This window comes from Aethalodelphis obliquidens, unplaced genomic scaffold (assembly GCF_003676395.1).
Source record: "Aethalodelphis obliquidens isolate GAN/ISIS:26980383/991018 unplaced genomic scaffold, ASM367639v1 scaffold24, whole genome shotgun sequence".
NCBI classification, from domain to species: domain Eukaryota; kingdom Metazoa; phylum Chordata; class Mammalia; order Artiodactyla; family Delphinidae; genus Aethalodelphis; species Aethalodelphis obliquidens.
In genome coordinates, this window is record NW_020837968.1 from 23,602,072 (window position 1) to 23,629,110 (window position 27,039).

General features: G+C 35.6%; 1 protein-coding gene across 8 annotated transcripts in view; it reads right to left on the reverse strand.

Annotated features, from left to right (window-relative positions):
- The window catches only part of SDCCAG8 (SHH signaling and ciliogenesis regulator SDCCAG8), a 261,979-nt gene that overhangs the window by 157,533 nt on the left and 77,407 nt on the right, over window positions 1-27,039 (reverse strand). For all 8 annotated transcript variants that reach the window (XR_003436163.1, XM_027122442.1, XM_027122449.1 and 5 more), the window contains 3 exons: window positions 23,391-23,543; window positions 15,310-15,444; window positions 12,337-12,453 (listed from right to left, as the gene is read on the reverse strand). Coding sequence is in view for 7 of the 8 variants with exons in the window: in XM_027122442.1 (XP_026978243.1) it covers window positions 12,337-12,453; window positions 15,310-15,444; window positions 23,391-23,543 (405 nt within the window). In the remaining variant the exon portion in view is untranslated. The remainder of the gene's footprint in view (window positions 1-12,336; window positions 12,454-15,309; window positions 15,445-23,390; window positions 23,544-27,039) is intronic.

The following is a 27,039-nucleotide window of genomic DNA, read 5'->3' on the forward strand; positions in this document are numbered from 1 at the left end:
AGTATCTATGAAGCTTCTTTGCCTGCTTTGGAAATGGTTTATCTTTTTATTATTAAACTGTAAGGCTGCTTTATACATCCTAGTAACAAGTCTCTTATCAGATAGGTAATTTGTAAAAATTTTCTCCCATTCTGTGGGGCTTTTTTCCACTTTCTTGATGATGTCCTTTGAAGCACAGAAGTTTTTAATTTTGATGATATCCAATTTATTTTTTTCTATGGTTGCTTATGCTTTTGGTGTCATATCCAAGAAAACCATTGCCTAGTCCAAGTTCACAAAGATTTATGCCTGTCTTCTTCCAAGAGTTTTGTAAGCTTAGCTCTTACAGTCACATCTTTCTATCTACTTTGAATTAATTTTTATATATAATATAAGGTAGGGGCCCAACTTCATTCTTTTACATGTGGATATCCAGTTTTCCCAGCACCATTAGTTGAAAAACTATTTTTCACCCATTGAACTTTCTTATTTTCCATGTTGAAAACTGATTGACTGTTGTGTAAAATCTTTTTGAATTCTCTCCCACCAAAGTAAGCTACCCTTCCACTGAGCCCTCATCTTATCACATTCAACTTTCTCACCAGACCATAAGAGTTGTATGAGCAATACATATATTTTATTTTTCAATGCAACCCCAGCGCCTATTTGTTAGTGACACCTAATAGGTTACCAGTAACTATTAGTTAGATAAATGAATGCATTAAAATGAGGTATTAACTCTCAGCTTACTCACAGTCTAATCATTTATGAAATGAAGGGGCCAAACTAAGTCATTAAAGTCTTTTTGGCTCTCAGTACCCACCAAGCTACTGCCCTTTACTATCTGATGTCCTCCCTTTGATCCTTCATATGAAGCCACTGAAACAAGGGAGACTAAAGATAAAAATTACCTTCATGAATTTTATTGCTATGTGGTTAGAAAGCATCTTCTGAAAAATGCCAAGCTATATTAAGTTACTCTTAACAACCAGCAATGGTTGGGGGAAACGGGGGTGGCGAAAAGGAGCTATAGCAATTACAGTTTAAAAAAATCCATGATTATGGATCCCTCCTGAAAATACGGATAGAATATAAAGATGGATCTGTGGTCATGTTGGCCCCTTCTAAGTTATAGTTGAATGTGAAACAGTAAATAGAGGTGAAAGCCCAGTTGTTCTTAGTGTAAATGTCTTTAGAATGCCTTCTAAAATCCTTCTCATTTTCTCTTCCTACTTTGTTTTTTTCCTTTTCCTCTACTCTCCTTTTCTTCTTTTTATAACTGGAACAACTCAAGAGTCCTTTGTTCTCTCCTGGCTGAAGTAAGTCAAAGGTATCCTAAATTCAGCATTTAGAGACTTCAGGCTCTGCTCAAGAAAAGCCTGCTTATCACTAAGTCACACTTCTTATATTATGTATTAGTGAGATATATGTGCCATATATCTATATCTATATCTATGTATATATATATATATATATACACATACATACATATATCTGTATATATACACACACACAAAGATATTTGTCCTTAGATTTTTAAATATATAAATAGATATTTGATTCATCCATTTGCCTAAATCCCCTTTTAGACCAAAACATCTGGCTCTTGATATATAAGCCCTTAAACAGCTTCAATCACTGTACACACAGTGGACTTTCAATTACTTAGGGAAGAAACACTGCCCCAGCCCTATTTTTCTATGATAAACGTAAGTGTAGAGACAAGTTGAAAATGACACCCTAAAGTTTCTAATTCAAATTAGGATATGACAATTAGCTCTCAGGATGAGATTATCATATTAAGTGAAGTAAGACAGAGAAAGACAATTATCATATGATATCGTTTATATGTGGAATCTAAAAAAATGATACAAATGAACTTATTTACAAAACAGAAACAGACTCACAGACATAGAAAACAAATTTATGGTTACCAAAGGGGAAAGCGGGGGAGGGATAAATTAGGAGTTTGGGATTAAAATGTACATACGACTACATGTACAGATAACCAACAATGACCTACTGTATAGCATATCTCGTAATAACCTATAATGGGAAAGAATCTATATATAACTATATATATAGTTTTATTTATATATATATATATATATATATATATATATATATATATAACTGAATCACTTTGCCACACACCTGAAACTAACACATTGTAAATCAACTATATTTCAATAAATTTTTTTAAATGAGTGAATTCAGATTTCTATGCAGATAATTCTGAACAAGTGAAAGAAGGACCCAAAAGAAAAGGTAGTACTTGCAATGATGGGACAATCTTTCATGTCAAAGAATTCAACAGTTCTTTCTCCTCCATCTTCTTAAGATTTCCCTAAAAGTTTTCACCTCCCCCTTTTCCTTGGCTGCCACTCTCTCTAAGACACGAGCATTCCCTTGTACTTTATGGGAAACTTTCAACCACAGTTGACTAATGACTTCTGAAGCCAGGCCAATGCTATTACTTGCATGTTTTATTACCATGGCTGGGGGGGGGGCGGTGGTGACAGGGGGTGGAGGGGAAGAAGAGAGAAAGAGAGACAGGATGAATATGAATGAATATCAGAACTTCAGTTGTAAGTAGAGAGATTCTATACAGAAAAGAATTTTCTATTCTCCACAGGGAATGCCAAAAATTCTCAGGGAAGTCAGAAAGCAGGTCAGAAATAAGGACACTGCTGCTTTCTTGTCTTTTCTTTAAAATCTAAATGTTACTGTAAGTGATTCACTTAAATATAGATGTTAACACCAAGAAGGGTTAAATTACCTTGACCATCTCTTAAGAATAGTAGCATGAAAATCTAAACATCTTGCAATTTATTAATAGTCATGAGCAGCCTGCAGTTATATCTAGAATCTATGTCTAGGGCAGCCTCTCACATTGTACTCCAGTGAGGGTCAGGGGAACATGCCAGGGATATGTGAAATCTCTAAGAGAATTAAAAACTTGTTCTCATTCTGATGATTAAAAAATCAAAATACAAAAAAATATGATCATATTCTAGGTCATCTAGATCCAGAATTGCCACAGCATTTCACTCCATGGCTGTATTTATGAGAGCACCAAGGAAAAACTGAAAGTGAAAGCATTAACTATTAATGCCATTTTTCTCCAAAGGAGTTACCAATTTATTCCCAGGGGTCATGGGTTCACACAGATACGAAACTCTGACTAAGGGTATTTAATTCTGCAGGCTTCCTGAAAAGTGACTACTCTTCCAAAATACTATCTTGGGCAGTTTGCTGTTGCCTAAAATCCTTCCAATAGACCTTCATTCTTAATTCAGACTAGGACTTTAATCCTTATTGCAGATTAAATGGTATCCATCTTGTAATTCAATTCAACTGTTTAAAAGGCTAGATGTTTTATTGTTCTACTACTCATCATAATGAAAAGAATATAAGCTAAAATTGATGACAGTAAAATTTCATTCTTATCATAACAGAAGTGTCATTTTTATAAAATCAGAGTGAATGGGAAATTTGGAATGACACTTGAGACTCCATGTAATTTTACTGATTTTATTAATACTTAATTCATAAGTAAGAACAACAGAGAAATATTTCCTATGTTTCTGAAAACACAGGCATTTAGACATAAAGAAAACCTTAGCTTTCACTTATCCAAGCTTCTCATTTCACTGGGAAAGAAAATGAGGCTCTGAGAGGTTTGCTCAGGAAGTTAGCTGAAAAGTCAAATCAAGTCTTTGGACTCACAGTCCACAGGTAAAATACTACCCTGTACACTCTGTGTTTCACCTTCCATTATTAGTCATGTGCAAATCTTCTACAAATCGTTAAAGTAACTGTCAATTCTTTTATTTCTAGAAAACTAATCCTACTTGATTCTAACACTGTTAATAAGATGACACTTTGCTGTATGTCATCTGAAAATGATGTTGAAAATCTTAAAACTGTCTCATTACATAGAAAACACTACAAAGGAAACGAAAAACTTATGCAAATATTCCCAAAATATAATATGACTTCTGTGCCTGACTGTAAGACATGCAGCATGTTATAAGTAGGCAATTACTTGGGATTCTGAACCTTATAGAAGACTTTTTTCTATGGGCAATCTTTTATAACAGAGACGTGGCACTTGAGATACTGAGGTCAGTGATACAACTATGCTATGGAATCAAAAGACACATGCATTCCTTGAACACCTCCTCCTTCCCCTGTGCGCCTATCCCCATTCCTTTGCTCAAGCTGCCATTTTCCAACCTAAATGCCTTCGTCTCCCATCTATGGTGGGCAACATCCTTACCATCCTTCAAGTTTGTCCTCTCTCCTTCTCCTAAATCATCTTACCCTTCGGTAGTTTGCTAATGATAGTTATTATGTTCTTTGACATATATTTATTTGCAAACCTGTCTTACATACTCCCTTTTTTTAAGAACAGAAGTTCATTCTAGGCCAGCATAGTGCATGCAATATATGGTTATTGAGTTAAACAAAAAAACGAGTGAAACTTAGGGCAAAAGGATTCTAAATTTATAACATATCTGTTCTCTTCAAAATATGACTTATCACTTTCCTTTGAAAGTACATGTAAATGGCCATATTAAAGTGATCTATGAAGAGAAGGCAGCAACACATAAAATGCTTAAGATATTGTTAAGTGGAAAAAGCAAAAACCAAAATTACATCTATGCTATGTTTACTACTTGAAAATATTATATATGCATATGGACAAAAAGTAGAAGGTAAAACAGAAAAATGAAAACAATTTGCTCTGTTGGGTGGTGGAATTATTGGCTTCTGTGAATGTGTCTATGTTTATACAATATTTTTTTAAATGTATACATATGTAGTAATTGGTAATATTTATACTGGATATTGGTACTAATATTTATAAAAAAAAAGCATCTGTAGCTGTCCTATGTCTAATACCACTCAGTTTGCCGGCCTGCATGGAAACATATTCAAAGAACTGCTGCCACCTGGTAGTCACCATAATTGCAGACTTGGTAATCAGAGAAGATAACCGGTAAGGTTAGAAGGCTGGGTCAACTTTTAAGGTCAAAATAAGCATGCACAAATTTTTTAAGGACCGAAATATGAATCATCCACTGAAATTGAAACACGGCAAAAACTGTATTTCTTTAGGACCAATAGTTGATGAATCTTATGACTTCCTTAAAACACAAAAATATTTCTTGACTTCACTTTATAGTTTTATATTCCTATCCAAAGGCACACATTTATTTCTAAATATTTATCCCATAAGGTATATTATTTCTAAAATGGCTTGTTTTGTTTCTTATTTGTGCCCTTATCTCTAAATAGCCCTATATTGCTACTTTCATATATATTGTTTCTGTGCATATTTGATTTTTTTAAAAATATATTATTATGGTGAATAGCATGATCATCTTTGCTGGAAAATCAAATGACTTTTTTGAACATAGGAATTTCCATGGTGGTTTTATGAATGAGATATACATATACTGCCACCTAAAACCATGGCCCAAATCATTATTAAAGTTACTAATGCTAAATGCCCCAAGGATCTGCAACTTGGTATTATTCACTGGATTGATTTGGAACTGTTTCTTTGTTCAAAAAAATCAAACTCAATTTTTTACTGCTAATTTTCTGACCTTACAAACATAATTATAATCTTAAACGGAGAAATTAACTTTATTTGGTGTTTTAGAAAAATAGTAAGTTGATAACATTTTATAAAATGGAGATATTTTAAATTATTTATGAAATCCTATTTGTTCCATTCAAGCATCACACAGCACAAGAACAAAAGAAGCTGATTTATTAGACATATGCCAGGGTGAAGAATTTTCTCAGAATTCTTGGTTAGCCTGTGATAAGAACACAAATTTATCTAAGTATGATGAACAATGCTTTAGGGCATACTTAGGGAAGATGCTATTTAAAAAAAAAAAAAGCTTTATTGCATCACACACATGGAACCAGATTCTCCCTCTTATGGGCTGTAGCCAGCATGAAGTTCACACTACATTAATTTGCACTTGTCGATATGCTACTTTGCAAGTATTTTTAAGGCATGTTCAAATGTGTACTCTGTCTCTTAAACTAGAATATAAACCCCCTAAGGGCAGGACCTGGGTCTTCTAGTTATCACCCCACAGTGCCTAGCATTCTGGTCTGGGCAGGCCAAGCCCTCTCGAATGGCTGTGGTCTGAGTGAGAAGCAGGGAAACGAATGTGCTAAGCCTCCAGCACTGAAAGACGGTGTGAAGAACACTGGAGAGCAACTCTGTCATCACCAGGACCAAGTGATTACATGTACTAACGGCATGCCCAAGTGGCCCAATCCCAGTCATTTTTTAGAGATAGAAGTGAGACTGCAGGTGGTAGTTGGATAGTTTCTGAAATCTAGCTCTCAGAAGCCATCCATTATCTCAATATATTCCCCAAAAGCCTTCTGAAGAGAGTATACAGCATTACAGACACATAAGAAAGAACAGAGACGAACAGGATTTTTCTTTAATCTGTAGTTGCTAAATTACGAGTAGAAAAGACAAATATCACTACTAGCCAGTTTAACACATACAGTGAAATATTCCTAGGATGTTTCCAGAATCAAATAAAAGACAATGGACCTCAGAGGTCCATTAGCTGGGTCTTTAGGTAAAGCATATTACTGCTACCGTTTAAAACTAAAAATTTCAGGGAAGAAACTTCCATGGCCTGTTGTAGCTATCTATTTCAATCTTCTTACTGTCAGAAAGTTATTTCAGGCTGCTGTGATTTCCAGTTGCTGTGATTAAATCTCTTTGTTCTTATTCTATCCATACTAAAGACTGAGAACAGGTGTTTAACTTTCTCCTTGAAATTATCTGTCAAGTCCTTAAAGACAGTGAAGCAATGCTTTAGTCTTCTCTAAGTAGAAAGGTACAATTCTTCAACTTTTCTTTATTACTTTTATTTCTCTGGCCTTACGTAGGACTTAACCTTTAGGACGTGTTGGGCTTCCTCTCATATTTACACAAAGCCATACAAAATAGCTGTACTACTCCCAACAATCTAATTCATTCAACTGAACTTAGGAAATAACTCCTGTGTTGATACAGTCCACATTTTTTAATGTCAGCATTAAAGTGTGGCGTCATACTGCTGTAGGTACGAGCAACACTCAAACCTTTTTTTGTGCTAATTTTCTAGCCAAAATTTTCTGATCTATTTCTTTTGTGTATGTGCTCTAGCCTTAAATATTTGCTTTGATTACCCCCTTCAGGTAATTTTGAACTTCAACGTTTCCTACTCAGTATTAGCCACAACTCCAAAGTTATAAATTACACAATACTGATAAGAAAGTCTTTTTATCTCTGAAAGAAATTGAACCAACCTAAAAATGTTGTAATATAAAACAATTTATTTATGTATATGTGTGTTCTCATCCAAGCCAGTTTTTAAGCCATGTGCCACTAATAATAAGATAATAAGACTATAACCAATCATATATTCACCTGCTGATGCCATTAGATGATTAAGAGACCAGGGATCAGGCACGTTTTCTGTATTTCAAAATACTCTAAAACCATTAAGTTATAATTTAAGATTGATAAGTCTTCAATCTCAGAACTCCACACTCTAGCAGGGCAGGGGAAACAAAGTTTTATCTTTATACTCAGGGCAGGGGTTGGCAAGCTTTTTCTCTAAAGGCTCAGATAGTATTTCAGTCATGGTGGGCTATGGGGTCTCTGCCACAACTTCTCAGCTCTGCTTTTGTAGCAGGAAAGCAGCCGTAGACAATACATCAGCAAATGAGTGTTGCTGTCCTCTTCTACAACTTTATTTGTAAAAACAGACTGCAGGTCAGATTTGGCCCATACTCTGTAGCTGGCCAGCCTTCTTTTACAGATACAGGACACCTGTGCATGTTAAACACACACTCATATCTGCATATGTAAGTAGGAGTATGTATGTGTGCGTTAGCACACCAAATCTCTGTCTGCCTATCCCCATAGCCATGGTGGCTTCTTGGGCATGTGATCAGTGTGCTCATACAGGGCCCTGTGTTTAGAAGGGCCCTGAACTTGCAGTTTAATGCTCTGTGGTCAACGTCTTAAAATTCTTAATGATTTTATATTGGAATTTGTGTTTTATAGGTGAAGGCTGATGGTACAATGGAAGCCCCACTCACATCTGTGGTCTTGTCTCTCCACTGACTCATGGCAGCCCTGGGGCACTTCTTGGACACTTGTTCCCTTCCAGCTTCCTCTTCCTGGCCCCTGCCTTGGGACCTTGCTGCTCTCCATGTTGGGTGGGACCAGGTCATGGCAGTGTTAGGGGGAGGCATTCATTCTGCCGTTATCCTTTACCTCTGGCGGGAGCCTGGAGGTGAGCCTGGGAAAGGTTGGGTTGAGTGTGTACACCCCTAATGCCTGAGGGTAGGACATGGAGTTGACTATCCCTCCTCCCGCCTGGAAGCACTACAGCACACTCAACGGACTCAGCATGGAGCCTCTGCCCACTCTGACCCCTGTACCAAGTGTCTCCCTGTGCGGAGGCTGCAGTCTCTAGGGGGCTGCCCAGCTGACCACCTTGGGATGGAGAAGACTGACTCTCTCCCCTCCCCACCAGGGCATGGTGTATGGGTTCTGTGGCTAGTGACATGGAGAACCTAGAAACCATGGATTCATCTGTACACTCAGTCATGGGGCACCTATGGGGGTCTGCGTTCCCCCCACCATGAATATCCCTGTACTGGAGGGAGTCCAACATTAAATAGCAAATAAAAACACCACGACATTCAGAGGGAGGGAGGAAGAGGGAGAAGGGGAGAGAGAGAGAGAGTGAGAGAGAGAGAGGAAAGGCTGCCTGCAGGAGAAAGGAAAACGTTTTGTAATTCAGTACCTTTAACATCACTTTTTTCCTGCTTTTTGAACAAAGGGCCCTGTGTTTTCATTTGGTACTAGGCCCTGATCAAAGATTAGGGGCTGTAAAGAATCATCTTCTGAGACTCATCTACCAAAATGGAAGCTAATAAAGAAAATTCCACTTATGCATCACTCATTTCAGAGTCAGCTAACCTTCATACCGCCAGGGTAATAACAGGTTTCCTGCAGTCTTCCTAAATGTTGAATGTAAGGCTCTGAAGTTAATTATGTATTTTGGATTTCAGACTAAGGGCCTCCTTTCAGAATATGATGATTGGGGTTGCTGCAAGGTAGCCATTTCCTTCAGACAGTTTGCTACAGGATTAACTCATTTCCTTAGAATGGTGATGAAGTACTTTATAAATGTAAAGCACAATCAAAACATTATGCATGAAATTTATTGATAACAACAAAGAAAGTTGAAACTTTTCTAAGATTTCCCTTTATTTCCTATTAAAGAAGGTAACACCATAACATTCTAACATACAAAAACGTAGGTTTCCCTGATTTGAATAAACTAACTGTAAAACAAACACTGTAGAGATGGTATTTGAATATGGGTTGGGCATTATAGGATATTAAAGAATTATTAATATTTTTAGGTATGATGATGACATAGTGATTGTGAAAAAAATCCTTCGTAGATGCACACTGAAGCATTTATGGGTAATAACACAATGTCTGAGATCTGCTTTACATACTTCAGCAAAAGCAGAAGAGAGGGAAGACAGAAGAGGAAGAGGAAGAGAAGGTGGAGAAGAAAAGGATGACAAAGATGACAAAGAAGATGAAGATGACAATGAAGATGAAGATGAAGGAGAGAAAAAAATGTGAGGTAGATGGAATAGGATTGGCAAAATGACGAGCCTAGGTGATGGAGATGTGGGAATTCATTATAATAGTCTCTTTATCTTCATATATGTCTTTAAATTCCCATAATGGAGTGTGTGTATATGTATAACTGTTGTCTACAAAAAATTTCTAATAAAAATCAGGGCACAGATTTTTCATTCTCCTTCATACCAAATGTCTTTTTTTTTTTTTTTTTTTTAGTGCGAGAAGCATCCTCTGAGGCTGACAGGAGCTCTCTAAACTGAAGAGATACAAAGGAGTTGATGGGAAGGATAATCTGCCCATCAGTTCCTAACACATTAAAAAAAAAAAAAAAGAAAAGGAGAAAATGGGAGGAAGAGATTGCCATTGTTACTCTCCTAACCTTTCCTTCTAATTATGCCAGAGTCAAGGTTTGGGTCACAAGGAAAATGATTTGGGTGGTCAACCATTTGCCCTATTTTGTATACATCAAAAAGCTCTTGTTCTCACCACATTCCAATCTGACAGGTTCCCATCTACTTTAAAAATGTAAGAAGCCAGATTAACAAAAATATAAATAAAATGACTATATTACAAGGAACCCCCCTTTTTTGTAAACATAGAGATAGCCTTCTTGTTATTCTGAATTGCATGATATGTAACACTTTAAAAGTAAAATATGCTTTATATTATTATAGGTACTTCAGATAAACATTCAACATGCCCAGCTTTTAAAAGTTAAATGTAAATTTCTCTCTTGAGTGCAGATGGTGGCCAAGCAAAGTAGCTCTTCAGTCATAAAGACAGAAGGTCAGGTCATGGCTGAAAGACCAAAGAACAATTGCTGCTTTGCTACTCCAGATCACCAATGGAATGAGACACCACTACTTTCTTTTTTTTTGAAACTGTCTATTCAATACAAAATAGTTACAAGGAATACGTATAAGATTTCCTCAAATTATGTCCAAGAAAAAATACTAATAAGCACATCACATCTCTGACATCCTAAAAAGGCACATCTCTATCTAAAAATAATACTAAAATCATTATAAAAACTGTCAGTGTTTCACTATTTAGCAGGAAATATTTACAAATGAAAACTGCTCCTTTTATAATCCTGCAACTTTAGCCTCCACCTCATTAGTGGTTAATTAAAATGAGATATAGCACTAAAAGACAAATATTACAAATACTTCTACACATGCTATTCATTTACAAGGGATATTATAATCTTATTATTCCTATAGTGTTCTTTCTCCTAGAATATTAAAATGTAATTTTTAAATAGCTCAGAGACACTTCCTTACTGTATTTTTCCAGTTAGTCCAAAATGTTATGCTGGCAGATGCTACAGAATAACAGAAAAGGTATATAATAATGCGTGAGCATGCCAATATGATACTTTTTTTAAAAAGTCGTATAATATATCAGAAAAGGAAAGTTCTGTGTCGGTTAGTAATCCTAGATCTTCAGTTCCTGATAGAAAGGATTTTTAATTCCACTATCAGGCACGCCCCCAACTGGATGGAATGAAATATCAACAGTTTCATTATTTGTACATGTTAACAAGGAAAATTCTTCTGAAAATTTAAAACTCTTTAGAACACTTTGAATATAGTGATACAAAAGCATAATTTGATTTTGGTTGTTTAGATTTTAATTTAATGCCAGGGATTTCAGCTACAACTTGAAAAACTTTTTGTACTAAATTTCATTATCACTTTCATTTTCAATACTTTTCCCAATTGTCTTTGCATCATTTGCATAGAAGAGTTGATTGGGTTGAAAGGGAGATATGTTGGAAAATACGGTAAAAAGTGTTGAACTAGAAATATATTTCAAAAAAATTTATTTAGGACTACTCACTTTTAAACCATAGTGATTTCTTTAAAATAATGACACTGAGAACAAAGTCTTATTTTAATTGAATAGATTTCTCAACCTGCTTTCACTGAATAAAAAGAATGAAAGCGTTCAATGTTTTGTACTATAACAAAATTAGAAAATCAAAAGTCAGCCTATTAGAACTGCCTCTCTAAAAACTTTATCCATGTTGTCAATTAAAATTGAAGTATCTACATGATCTCAACAAAGATATAATGTAAAACATCTGTTCAAACTGAAATTGAAGTAAGTAGCAGTTTTTTTCCTAACATTTCCAATTTTACTGTATTTAGGTTTCCTGAGCAAACGTATTCATGGTTATCTTAGTTAAAACTGGTTTCACTCTGCCAACGATCAATTTGATTGACATATTTACATATCAACTCATCTCATCTCACAAATTTTAAACTTTTTCACTTAAAATTGGATTCAAGTTGGCATCTTTAAAGAACTTTATGTACATATATTTTAGGTTCAAAATGAACATTAGAACATTTTCTTTTACTTTTGTAAGTAATAGATACACATATCCAAATGTATATTTATGACCTGTCAGATTGTAATTTCATATGCATGCAGTTGTATTCGCACAATTTCATGTGAAAGGTGATAATTTTAGGCAACTGTAGATGAAATTCTTTTAACAGTATAAATTGGATCATTCCATTAGTTAGAAACAATATAATAGAAATGAATGACTTAGGAATAAAACCATAACCGTTTCAGAAAAAAACATTAGTTATGTCTTTAATTGCTGCAGTTACGCTTGGATCAAATCTTACCTGATCTTTAATTTCAAGATCCCTTTTAGTTTTTGTTCTGTACTCTCTGTGCTCCTTTTCTGCCTCATCCTTCTCCATTTTGGTTTTATTCAATTGATAGCGCATTTCTCCACACACCTGTTAGATTATAAAAACTAGATCAATAGCTGCTGGAATCTACCAGGCAAGGCCTGCAATTAGATCTTTTGGTGCCCCCTAGAGGTCATATAAATAAAACACAATAGAACTTTTCTAAGAATGGCATTTTCTATTAGCATATTCAATATATTCTGTTAAGATGTGGAGGCAGTATCAGATGTTATTGAGTCTTACAATTTCAAATGACAGATAAAGAAATGCATAACCAGGGAATTTAAATGACATATACAAGATTTTTCATGTAAAATAATAGTTTCAATTGCATATTATCTAAAATGCACTATCATCTTGCTTTTAACTAGGTAAAATTAGTAATTAAAATATTAAGCTATGTCATTATTCATTCAAATTGTCATGGTTATACAGATACTCTATATTAAAAACTTTCCTTTAAACTCTTTATCAGTTAGGCTTTTATTTAAGGAAATTTATAAAGGTATTTTTCTCTCTGCTAATAGACTATATTATCAATATTTATGAGTAGAGTATTACCCAGCTGGTATTTACCGTAGGCTTTGCAGATTATGTCAATCTTACCATGCACAATACTATGTATTTAAATTAAGAAAGTTAAAAGTCATAGACTGCAACTAAGCCCACTCTGCTTTTAAAATAGCTATGGCATTCAACATAAAATGAAAATACACATGTAAGTGAAACGACTTTAACATATTGTTAAATAATAAACACACTCAGTATCTTAAAATTGTGTATCATTCTTTATGTAATCTTTTTTTTCAATCCAGGGCATCTACAGACAGATAAATACATTTGGAAAATACAACTAGCAGATAAATCTAAATAAAGAAGTTATTAACTTTTGAGATAACTGAGAACTTGTAGAGAGATCAAGTAATACAAACATCTGCTAAGTCAGCTTCTAAGTTACAAATACAAGTTTTTAAAAATCATGTATCATCTAATGGCTATACCTGTTTGAGACTTCACAATTTTGGTAGTTCTCCAAAAATGATCATTAGAATTTTAGAAATTAGTTTCATCATTATTGAAGTATTAGAATCTTATTAAACCTATATGCATTTCCTATGTTCAAATAAAAAATATGTTAAAAATAAACTAATCTGTGTTCAAAAATTATAGTGACAAGACAGAAGAAAAAGTCAGTAAGCTTCTCCCCAGTGACCCTCAGAAAGCTAAAAAAAGAATAAAATTACTACAAATTGTATCTGAAATTCAAATACCTTCAATGTGCAAGAGTTGCTCCTTCCCCTTTCAAAAATATTACTAATTCACAAAAAGTTACTAACGCTAAATAAAATTTAAAAATTAAGAATTACAGAAAAAAATTAGAGGAGGCCTAATTGACTTTCTTCACTATTCCAATCTATTTGATTTACATATAGGAATAAAATTTAAAGACCACAATTATAATACCAGAACATAACAGTTATACAACCATGGTGTTTAAAACCCAACACCAGTACAAAATTATTATACATAATAAATATCTAAGCATTAGGTCCTGTTTAAAATGATTGTACCCCTTAATTTTATTTTTAAAGTTTCCTTGCCTCACTAATTTCAGTTTAAAATGCATTTGCTAAGTTTATCTGTAACACTTAAATTTCATCTAAAATAAATGAACAAATTAAATTTAACTAGAATTATATTATCCCAGGGTTGGAAGCAGGCTTAAGGCACTCCTCTGATGCTTGAGTCCTTTTGGACAGTTCTAAAGACAAGTAATCATTCTTTACTGTACCATATTTCAACAGAAAGTTCTCTCCTTATAATGAGCTGAAAATCCTCATCATACCTTTCACCTATCAATCCAGGTTAACCATTTCCATCTCTCTGCAGCAGTTCCCTTACTTCTACCCCTACCTCCACACAAACATCAATTATATTGGCAAATACGGTATTTTAAGCTTCTACATTAGCTAGCTTGAATTTTAGAAAGCAAATGAAGAACTATATAAATTCAAGGAAAAAAAAGAAAAAATAGGCTTCCTTTCCTAATATATATTAAAGTTAATTTAAATTACTGAGTTATAAAACAATAATGGCATTAAAAATGTGTCCAAATTTAGGAAAATATGTTGAGAAGTAAAATGCAGTATGAAATGGGTATGCATTTTAATAAAATCATCTGTATATGTACTGATGAAAAATGAATTGATTTAATTTATTACATCATGCATGTCCATATTTAGTGACTTAGTTTTAAAGCAATGATTACTGAAATCTACACAGACTTCTAGTGTTTCTTAAACATGTACCTTAGCCAGTTAAGATCATTAAGCATTTTAGCTCTTGGTTCACAAGTTTGTGATGCCCATAGTGCAGACACAGTGATACCACAGTGTAAAGTATAAATTTAAGGACCAACAGAATGAGAAGTTGTAGTATTAGAATCTTGATTTTAGAGAACAGGTCTGAAAGAATGAGAGATGGAGAATTATGTTAAGCACACTTTTCATGTTATAAATAAATACATGTCTTTTAGTATTATTGTGAAGACCAAACTTACGCAAAAAATTACTCCTAGTTGACTAATTCAGATGTACAAGTTTTATCAGGTATTCAATAATTAAAGTAATAAAACTTGTTAATTTACAGTTTTGTCTCAGCAACTTAATCCTTAAGCTCTTTGAGGACTTTATTTGTGTCTAATTCATCTTTGTATTTGCAGCACCCAGAAAAGGGCCTGCTGATAATAAGTAAATGTTTGCTGAATGACCATTATGTGGACCTTTATTATCTTGAAATAACAAAATTTTTATACCCCAGACTTCTTTTTGAGCTTTTAACACTAGGAAAAAATTTTCAACTAAAATATTTAAGTAATTAGTAAACTAAACTCTCTCTTTGTACCTTTGTGACATCCATTTCCCGGGAAGCAAGCTGGTTTTGAATTTCCTCTAGTTGATTAACAGCTGAAATTTTCTCTCTTGTAATCTTTTCCACCTGAGCCTCCAGTTGGGCAATACTCTGAGATAGGGTCAACGTCTGTACGAGGAAAAAAAGTCCTAAGTGATAATGTCATTTGACAAAAATATTTTAAATATCTTGAATTAATAGAGTCTCAGCATGGACACTGGGCTCTCTCTGTAAGTCATTTCTCTGTGGATTGGGTATCTCCATTGCTCTGCATTCTCAATTCATCTCCCTTGACTATCACCTCACGTAATTTTCTTTTTTTTCTGGTGGTGAGAACTTTTAAGATTTGCTCTCTTAGCAACTTTCAAATACACAGTACAGTACTGTTAACTATAGTCACCATGCTTTTTAAATATTAAAAATAGAATCAATCAGCAGATATTAAGAAACTTCCATATGCTATACTAACCCTGTAAGAATACCGAAGTTTTATGTCCTTTAAGAATTTCTAACCACCTTATAAAGATATGCCTAATATCTGAAAAATTCAATAAGACTATAAAATAGTATTTTTTAAAAATACGAAGTATTTTAGAAATTTTGTACTATCGTAGAACCAAGAATAAAGGTGCTGAATTTATCCTCCATGCTAAAATATATTTCAAATTTTCTTGATATATTATTTCTCAACTAAAATTATTTACATGCACAGTACTTAACACATCACACTGTTTTTTGTTGTCTGTTTCCTCATTAGACTAGAAGTTCCTCAAGAGCATGTTCCTCAACAGGTATATGTTTAACGTTTGATGAATGAATGAATCAGTAGAATAAATGGCTTTTCTGAGGGACTATATGGATATCAGGTTCTTAGTTTTTCTTCCCAGGGTCAGAAATGTTTTCTAGACCTTAGATTTAACCTTTATAGCTTTTGGTTTGCAATTAGATTTTACTCTGCTCCAGTAGGTCAAACTTTTCTAGGCTATTAATTTCTCATTTGTATTAGCAGTTTTAAAGTGATGAAGAAATGCTACCTTGCCCCAGATCAAAACATATGGAATAGCTATCAGTTTTTAATTAGCTAAAATAAAAACTGATAACAAATTTGAAATAATATTTGAAATCTGTCATTGTACACTAACATGGGTGTGAATTCAGTTTTACAACTGAAATCAATAACTAAAATTTTGTAATAAAAATCAAGATTACCTTTGTCAACTAATTAAAATTGACAACATGAAAATAATGAGCCCCAGTAGCTACTTTCTAATTTAGACGGTAGATGTATTAATTAACATTCCTGGGGATTGTGGAGAATTGTACCTTTAACTTATGGCTGTTTACATGTCCTTCTTTCATCAAGAGATTGGCTACAAATCTAATTTGCACATAAAATTACTTTTACTAATGCCAAGCTACAAACTATCCTTATGCAGATTACAATCTGAAACAAAAATTAAAGGTCAAAAGAAGTTAAATGTAACAAATCAAAAATATTAATTGAATTTTCTTAATTTAAAACTTCAAGTTCATGAGTAAGCATATTATGAATATGTAATTATAGCTTTTCTGGAACCATACAACAATAACAAACTTTAATTACCAGCTACTAAAAACCATAGATTACTTATTTATGTGGATCTATAGTAAACATATTAATATTGTGTGGTTTTTTTGAAGTGAATGGGCAGACATTTATTTTGCTAATGGTAAATTCTGAGTCAGTTTCTATAGCATGTAACAAATCATACACCTTCCATATGATTCCTTCCCTCTGCCACCCATCACTTCATTCCTCTGCCCACTACCTGTCTGCTCCCTTCTGTCACCCACTTCTCAAGGCCTCCCCTCCTGTTGTCACACCTTCTTTTTCTCCATGCCCACCATCTGGAAGTCAACATTACACTGCAGGAGCTTCTCCATCCACATCTGTTGCAGGGGCAGAAGTAACACAGACAGCTGCAACACTGCTGGATGTCCAGGGTGTTGACATCAGATAAGTCCTTTAAACTTTGACAGGGGCAAGCAAGAGACAAGGACACCCAGGATGGGAGAGCTTGATAGAAATCTCTACACTAAAGCAGTCCCTAGTGTACTGAACGTGGTATAAAGTGGCATTCCTCATAAAAAAAGGTACAAGAATTAAGGATTCTAGCAATGGCTATTATCAAGGGAACCAACTGAGAAAATACACAAACCAGAGGGGGCATTCAATAAATAGATGATTGAAGGACTGATTGAAGGAACAAACTTAGCGGTTTAGTGCAACCAAAGACCATTACTGATGCCAACAGGCAAACTCACAGCAAGAACTGTTCATGGGGGAATGATTCAAAATCTGTCTAGGTAGAAGGCATCTGCTCTCCTAGAGCTTCCCACACAAATGAAATTTTTAAGCAGTAAGAAGAAAGGAAAGAAGAAAAATAATAAAAAGAAGGAAAGAAAATCTACAAGTCTCATGAGCATTCCTACCACTAGGAAAGCAGGGACACCTGCTCCAGCACTAACCATGAGAAGTTACAACGTTATGATTAATTGTTCAAACACCCTATTAAATTAACTTCCTGTGCTAAGCAGTGTGATAATTTTATCTTTTAATTCCCTTTGGAAAGGAATGTATTGGATTAACTTTCAGTTGAAAAAATGAAAACTTAAGTAATGTTCTCAAGTTCATTTCAAGCTAATAAATAAAAAGTAAAGCTGGACTTTATATTAAAATTTGTCTGCTTTTACTAACACAAAGGTCCAAGAAATCTACCCAATAGGGCTAATTCTCTCTTTCACTAGAGTAAGAATAATAGCCACAAGCTAAAATTTGTTAAATGGTCTAACCTAAGCCAGGTATTATATTAGGTACTTTCAAAACATTATCTCATTTAATCCTATCAATTCCTTGAGTAGATCAACCAAGGATCTACTACTCTGAAATTTGGAGAGGTTAAATGAATTGTTCAAGGTCACATAAAGGTCAATTTGGATTCAACACTAAATCCTTTTACTTCAGAGCTTCTTTCTGCCATTTTCTGTGAGAGTACTTGCTTCAGTGCTAGGATCACTTTCAGCTCTTTATTCATACATCTTTATTTAGGGCAGGATCTTCAGATTAAATGTCAAATAAGGCTTAATGGAGGCAAAAAGAAAAAAAGGACTCAGACTCAGAAATGCATTGTAGGACTTCCCTGGTGGCACAGTGGTTAAGAATCTGCCTGCCAGTGCAGGGGACATGGGTTCGATCCCTGGTGGGGGAATATCTCACATGCCGCGAAGCAACTAAGCCCATGAGCCATAACTACTGAGCCGGCACTCTAGAGCCCGCGAGTCACAACTACTGAGCCCGCGTGCCACAACTACTGAAGCCCACGTGCCTAGAGCCTGTGTTCCGCAACAAGAGAAGGCACTTGAGAAGTGCCAATGAGAAGCCCACGCACCGCAACAAAGAGTAGCCCCCGCTCGTCACAACTAGAGAAAGCCCACGTGCAGCAATGAAGACCCAATGCAGCCAAAAATAAATAAATGAATAAATAAATTAAAAAAAAAGAAATGCATTGTATTTCTGTTAACACTTTCATTCATGAAATAATTATCAGTTTAAGAAAGTTATACATAAAAGCACCTGGAATATTCCCTGGCACAGTTCAGACTTCCTTTATTTCTTATCAGGAATTCTCATCAACATATTTTTACATAGTAGAACTACTCAGCAAGGCAAAAGTTTCCACTAAACAACCCAGAAAAAAAGTCTCCTAGGCATGAACAGTAGCTGATCTTTGCTCTTGATGCCATTCATTCTCTCTCTCAAAGCTCAGCTTGCAACTTTACCTCCCTCCATATCTTACTCATGTTGGTACATCTCCCCCACACTCTGCATTTCTAAATCCTGCCTGTTTTCTTGAAGCTCAGTTAAAATGTCACCTTCTCCACCAAGCGTTCCATGATCTCTTGCAGACAGAAATCTGTTCTGATCCTCTGAACTCTCAGTATTTTAGTCATGCCTTTCCAATGGCATGGAGTCTTCTTCCTTCCATTTGTATTCCCCTTGTATTCATTCAATAAATATGTACTGAACACATTTTATGTGGGAGGAATGTGGCCATAAGGCAATAAGGATGTTAACAAACCATATATGCAAGGGAATCATAGTAAATTAGGGGAGATAATTCAATAAGACTTTGCAATACATTGAGTTATTGAAGCCCATAGGAGGGGCTCCCAAAAATTTATCATTGGGAGACTGTGAGAAGAGGTGGTATCGAGAACTCTGAAGGATCAGTCAGAGAGGCCAGAGGAAGATTCCTCTAGGCAATGGGGGTGAGGTGGGGGGTGTGGGGATGGGAGGGGAGGGGCAAAGCCCTGAAAAATCCTGAAATGAAAAAACAGTATGGCAGACTGGCATGTTTGCACATTTGAGGAAGTGCCAGTAGATCAGTATGGTGGTAATACAAGGAAGAAAAGAGAAGGGAGATGAGACTGGAGAACCAAAGAGAGGGAAAAAATGTACAATCTTTATGCTATAGTAAAAGATCGGGTTATAGAGAGACAAGAAAGGATTTTAAAACAAGAGACTGACATACTGACGTGTTCATTTTAGGAAGATCATCCTTGGATCTTTGGGTAAGAGAACAGATAAGGAGGTGAGACAAGAAGCAAGGGGCTTCTACCACTTGGGGCTGTAGGAATCACCCAAGGGTGAGACATGGAGAGCAGTAGGATGGAGAGACAGGGCAATGTAAAATCGGTAAGGGCCTGAAACTCTAGAACTTGGTGACTTGATGTACAGGGTGAGGGAGAAGGAGGCAATCAAGGATGACAGCAAGATTTCTGAGTTGGGCAAATGGATGAATGAATAGTAGTTCTACTATGAGAGGGAAGATGGGAAGTGCAGCTGGTTTGGGGGCTCACTAGAGAGCTAAAGATTTAGGAATCAATACCATACATATGAAATTAAAGCCACAGTACTGCTAAAGACATCTAAATCTAAAGCTCTCTGCTAAACTCTAGAACCTCCTATCAAGGTGCTTTCTGGATGTGTCTCCTTCATTATCTCAAAGGCAGCTTAAACTCAGAGTAACCTAAAAGGCACACATCATCATTCTCCCAAAACAAGAATATGATTCAGGGCTTCCCTGGTGGCGCAGTGGTTGAGAGTCCGCCTGACGATGCATGGGACGCGAGTTCATGCCCCGGTCTGGGAGGATCCCACGTGCCGCGGAGCGGCTGGGCCCGTGAGCCATGGCCGCTGAGCCTGCGCGTCCGGAGCCTGTGCTCCGCAACGGAAGAGGCCACAACGGTGAGAGGCCCGCGTAGCGCAAAAAAAAAAAAAAGAATATGATTCAGAGAAATCAAAGAAACAGAACCTTTTAAGGAGAATAAGAACGAAAAAATATTCACTAAAAATAGCACAAGGAGGTCTCCAGTGAACACAGCAATAGTAATTTCATCGGCTATGGGCACAGAAGCTGAAATGTAGTGGTCTGAAGAGTGAATGAGCGGTAAGAAAATGAAGATAACATGTATGGACAAATCTTTCAAGAAACTTGACTATTAAGGGGAAGAGTAAAGAGGGATATGGAATTACTAAGGTGGCTTCCAGCCTTGGCCACACATTGGAATCACCTGGACAATTTTTTAAAATACTGACCCCTAGATCCTACCCTCAGATATTCCCCCATAATTCGTTTGGGATGCAGATTGGGCAATGAGAGTTTTGGAACTTCTGTGTAGCCAAGATTGAGAATGACTTGATAGAAGAAAGATTGGTTTCTTTCAACAGGTGAGAAAAGTTTGAGACTATTTTCCTGGTGATAAGGAAAAGGCTATAGTGAAGGACAAAGGTTGAAGATTCAGAAGAGAGTGGGGAACTAATGGAAATAGGTCACTGAGGTGGTGGAAGGGGATGGGATTCAGAGCAAGAAGAAAGGATTAGGATTAAGCCACTCCCATTCTGACACGGTTGCAGTACAGGTGAAATTTTACTTTAGGCAGAGGTGGGGGGGGATAAATAAGGTGATTACCATCTAATGGCTGTCAACTTTCTTCGTTAGGGAAGTAAGGCTCTCTGCCGAGAATGAGGGGAGAGGTGGTATGGTAGAGAATTTGAGAGGAATAAAACTGATTTGAAATAGTCCTTGAAAAATGTGTCTTAGATACCAACACTTCCCACCTAGACTACTATAATTACCTCCCACCTGATCTCCAGGGGTTTATTCTGGTCCTCCTTCAAATCTATTGACAGATGATTTTTCTCAAATATAAATGGGATCACGACACTGCCCAATTTACTGCCATTCAATGGTTTCCCCTTCGCTTTTGGATAACATTTAAAACCTTTCACATGGATTTTAAGACCATTCATGATTTGGTCCTTACATACTTCTCCAAACTCATCTTCCACTACTCTGGCCCTTACTTCCTATGCTCCAGTCACCTGAGCCCTCTCTAAATTCCTAGAAAGTATGATGCTTTCTAGCTTCAGAGCCTTGGGAGTGTTGTTTTCCTGGGTCTGAAACTCTTCCCCTCAACTCTTCACCTGACCACTCCTACTCAACTCTTTTGAGCCTCATTTGCAAAACCTCTTTCTTAGGAAAGTCTTCCATGACTGCCCAGACTAAGTTATATTTGCCTGTTACACATTCTCATGGTACCCTATACCGTACCTTCATGCCTTTATCATAGTGGTAAAAACTCATTTGTGGAAGTATGTGTTTAATGTCTACCTCTCCCACAAGTCTATAAACTTCATGACGTAACTGCATTGGTCCTGTGACTACCACATTCCCAGGACCTCCAATTAATATCTGTTGAATCCTGAATGAACGGGAGAGAGAGGAATGCATAGGAGGACTGCTAGAAAGCACCAACAGAATGGTGGACATTGAACCATAAGTGTATGGTGGTGTCATCTGCAAGATTATAGGATTTTTCTTCACTAGCTGAGATCACCAATCCAGGTCAGAGAATGTAGATAACCAGACTGACCTATAAGTAGGTTTTGACAGGCACAATTTTTTTAAAAAAGGATAAGAAAACAAGGGAGTTTATCTTGGCTCAGGTAAGGTAAGACTTAAAACTCATTGGGCAGAATTTGTGATTTTTCTCTTTATATAGCCTTAGGCTTACACACTGCCTTGCACATGGCAGATACTCAGTAGATATTTGCTGAATGAGTTAATTACCACATGTTTAAGACAGCATGTAGGTATAAGCTGTGAGCCTGCTTTGAAAAAACAGAACATGTAACCATTGTTTGGGTTACTTGAGGGACCACATCTTGCTCAATTTTATTCAACTGTAGCAACTTTAAAGCTAGCTTGTATTCTAGCTTGTTACTAAACTTGTTACTAAGCTTGTTACTCTTTTGCAAACACTGCCCATCTCATGTTATCTGTTCCTTTTGACTCTAATTTCTCCCTTCCATGTATTCATCTGGTTATAGTCATTATTCATCATGTAATTTGCTAGAACCTATTTTGTACAGAGTATACCATCACTTTTTGTTTTGGTTACTTGGTTTCTTACAAGTGTTTTACCTTCTTAAAGGCTAATTTAGGAGTGGGGGATGAAATGGGGGAGTCATCTCTCCTTGATTTAACCAAGCTTGAAATAAAATCTGGATATCTGCAGAGCACCTGCTCTCCTCTGACAAACAGAAAGGGAATCAAACACAATGGCAGGATTAGAGTAAATTTCACATTTTCCTATCATGAAATCTAATTGATTATTTTCTTTGGAAAGGTCAGAGAATATAACTTCTATTGAGAAACACATTGAGGAATAGAAAATTTTTATGAACTCTAAGTTATAAGCAACTTGACTACTTAAATGGTTTAAACATGTAAGATCATTCGAGGGAGGCTCAAGAGGGAGGTGATATGGGGATATATGTATACTTATAGCTGATTCATTTTGTTGTACAACAGAAACTAACACAACATTGTAAAGCAATTATACTTCAATAAAGATATTAAAAAATTTTTAAAATAAAGATCATTCAAGAATTGCAACCTGCAGTCTCATCAATTATATCACCACAAACATTTCTTCTGCAGTGTCGATAACAAATTGAACCCTTTAAATACCTTTGAGCCCATGTCCTCTCTTTCTTTTGTTATTTCTCTTTTCATCATCTCTTTCTCAAAGGCTCTTTTTTCTCGCTGAGATGCGAGTTCTTTCTCAAGTCGCTCTGTCTGCTTCTCCAGTTCATTCTTCAACTGTTCGCACTGGATTAAAGCCTGCCAGAATAAGACAGAGTGAAATGGGACCTTAGAATTTAGAAGAAATGAGAGGGAAATAAGACAATTAAGCTTTGATTTTATTTAAAATAGTTACAACTCACTGTAAAGTCAAAGTAAAGAATATTTTTGTATTTGTTTGTCAACACCACTTACTGATTCATATGTTACATGTATTCAAATGTTACATGTATTCAAATGTTGTATTTATTCACATATTTCAGTTTGCACAATTAAGGCTATATTAACTAATCAACTAAGAAAATTCAGGTAACAAACCTTGATAAGGGCCACAGAGGAGTCTGAATTTTATAAAAGGGGATCAGAAAAACCAAGTGTTCTAGTATTTTCAATTATATATTATGTTTATACTACAAGAAATATATAAGTATCTAATTTAACTGATTTTTCATCTCGACATGGTTAAAAATTATTTGTACTTTAAATGATAAACAGATCAAAATTTTAAGATGAGATGTATTTATCATTACATACAGGCATTTACTGTTTATATAATAACTGAGCTTCCTTAAATATAAGTACGATAAGATTTGGTTCACTCTCCTTACACACATAACTAAAGTAAAAATTAAGTAATAATCAAGTTTAGATAAGGAAAGACTCAAAACAGCATTTACTACCTAGTTTTGTAAAATGAGAAGTGTTATATTTCATTTCTGGCAATTTAAAAGTCGATAATTGTCCTTTAGTTTAAATTTCCCACTCTGAATTTCCAGAAGTAAATTCTCTCTAACTTCCTTTTGGCTGTATTTACAATATCGTTATGCATAACACACAATAATAAACTAAATTCAAAATCTCAAGAAAAAAATAAAATTAAGGTGCTTGACATAGAAAATCTGAGTCATACTATGGTGTCTTAGTCTCATCCCAGTGGCTCCTCATTATATCCTCCTCACTCAACCTCTATTGTGTTCCCCTGAATTGAGAGAAAGAAACTCAAGTCTCATATGACTTATATACTATGTAATTATAAAATGATAGTCACAGTTGGTGTTAATGGAGATGGAAGCAGTCTCAGTAAGCACTGTAAGCTCTATGCATTGCTATGCTTCCCTCTGGTGAAAGCTATAATAAATATAGACAATAAATATCTAGGATATGTGAATTTTCTTCTTTTTATCATGAGATCATTAAACCCTAATTTCTTTCAAACTCTTCTGGAAATGTTCTATACTCCTAGGCATAAAAACTGAGGATAAAATGCAACTGTCCCAGAAAACTGATAAGCAAATAAAATGCCTGAAAAAAGATTCTCCTAGGGAGTCAGTCCCAAGTCCAATTCCAGTTGAAAATGTCTGGAAAATAAAATTTTACATTAGATTTTAAAAGAAATGGAAAAGCATAATTTTTCTATAATTTAAACCCTTGGAGCTTGAAATACTATGAATTAGAGATTTTTGCGCTTCAGAACACAATTGCTCTTGTGTAAAATATTTTTTATGAACCTAATAAAAATGTTCATAATGTTCACTGATATATGAATATCATGAAAGACTAAAATGATTATGGAATATAAACTAATACATTTAATCAGAAGGTTTTTCACTGAATAAAAACTCAGGAATCAACCTTATTAGGTACAGGAACAGTGGAAGGAACTGCTGAAGATCAGGCTAACATGAAGAGCAACTAAAGAGTCGATTCAAAGAATTCAATCAATTCAAGAACAAGGAACAGTAAATGATCCTGACAGGTAAGAGGCCTAACGCTAAGATAATATAAAGAAAAAGCACAAGGGAGAAGTTGTAAATCACTTAAACAAAACCGTTGCTGAAGCCTTGGTTTCATGGATGGCCTTCTATGAGGAGTACCCACCACTGAGAGGTGATGGTGAGTATGAAAGCAGTAACGAAACACTGAATAAAAATATTAGGTTAAAAACTGGATATTGATCACTCTTGGTTTATAGCCAATGATTCCATATAAAATAGCTTTTGCTTGTTTTGATTTTAATATATATGTCTGGTCACAATGAAGAAAATATTAAGTAACATTTGGAATTAGAAAAGTCATTTAATCTTACAATGGTCCTCATATACAAGATTTGGGTTTACTAAATAAATATTTATACATTCCTTCCATTAAAGCTTTGTCTTTTAATTCTAAGACTTACTCTCCTAGTTTTCAGAATCCCAGATGACTCAGTGCTCCCTGATTATACTCCATATAATCATTCAGTAAAGGCATATAACCAAATCCTCAAAGACTATTGACCAAAAAGTTCGTTTGGGTTTTTCCGTAAGATGTTTGGCCAACCCAATTAACTGATGGATCTTCACAGGTGACCAAGTTAGTTTGGGATCTGCGGCTGCCATTTCTCCTAGTGGTTCCCAAGGTCGTGGCTCCTTTCTTTCCCTGAGCACAATCCCTTTCTTGGTGGAAATGGCTGTAGGTCTTAGGGAGTTGGGGATTTACACAACCCTCACCCTCCAGTAGACTCAATCTTCAAAGGGCCTTTTCTCTTCTGGGAAATTTATTTGTGGTCATTCTTTGTTGGCCACAGTAACACATTTTTCAAAACATTATTTATTGGACTTGGTATTCCCAGTCCTGGTTTTATTAAACCAAAAAGTATGCATTACTATCTTAATGGAGTCAAAACATTTTCCAAAATAAATTTGTACCTAGTCAACTCAATTCTTAAAATAGGGAAACTCTTTTAGGAAATATAAAAGTCCTTCCCAAGTGCTAGGGTTAGGTTCCTAGATATCCTTGTGATCAGAGAATTCATGATTATAGGATTAAAGAACTATGAGGAATAATAGAGTCCACACTTATGAATGTAAACTTAAAAGTTTATGAAAATGCTTTCATTTTTATGAAACATAGCCCACAACATAAAAATGATTTTCAACATGTTTTAGGCATTTAATTTACAAATAATGCAAACTATTGATTATTAATTTATAAATTCATCCTTACTAGGAACCGATCAGTCAGTCTATCCCTAACTCCCACTTCCAAGATATTTATAATTTGTTTTTGTCTTGTGGAAGATAATGTACATATCAAGAAACATTATATTCTACATTTGTGCTTGCAATCAAATGCTCAAGGCTTTTCTGATTTTCCTTTTACTTCGGGTTTCTAATTCTTGCCTTTCTGATTCTGCTGTAGCCTAAGGAAAACAATAATTTGAATACTTAAAAAGGAAAAAAAAAGTTTGGGGGGACATTTATTCAACCTTCTGGGTTGGTATTTTTGTTTGTACCGCTGTGGCCTCTCCCGTTGCGGAGCACGGGCTCTAGACGCGCAGGCCCAGCGGCCATGGCTCACGGGCCCAGCCGCTCTGCGGCATGTGGGATCTTCCCAGACCGGGGCACGAACCCGTGTCCCCTGCATCGGCAGGCGGACTCTCAACCACTGCGCCACCAGGGAAGCCCTGGGTTGGTATTTTTAAAAAAATGTTTCTTCATTGGCGCTGTTGGCGCAGTGGTTGAGAGTCCGCCTGCCGATGCAGGGGACACGGGTT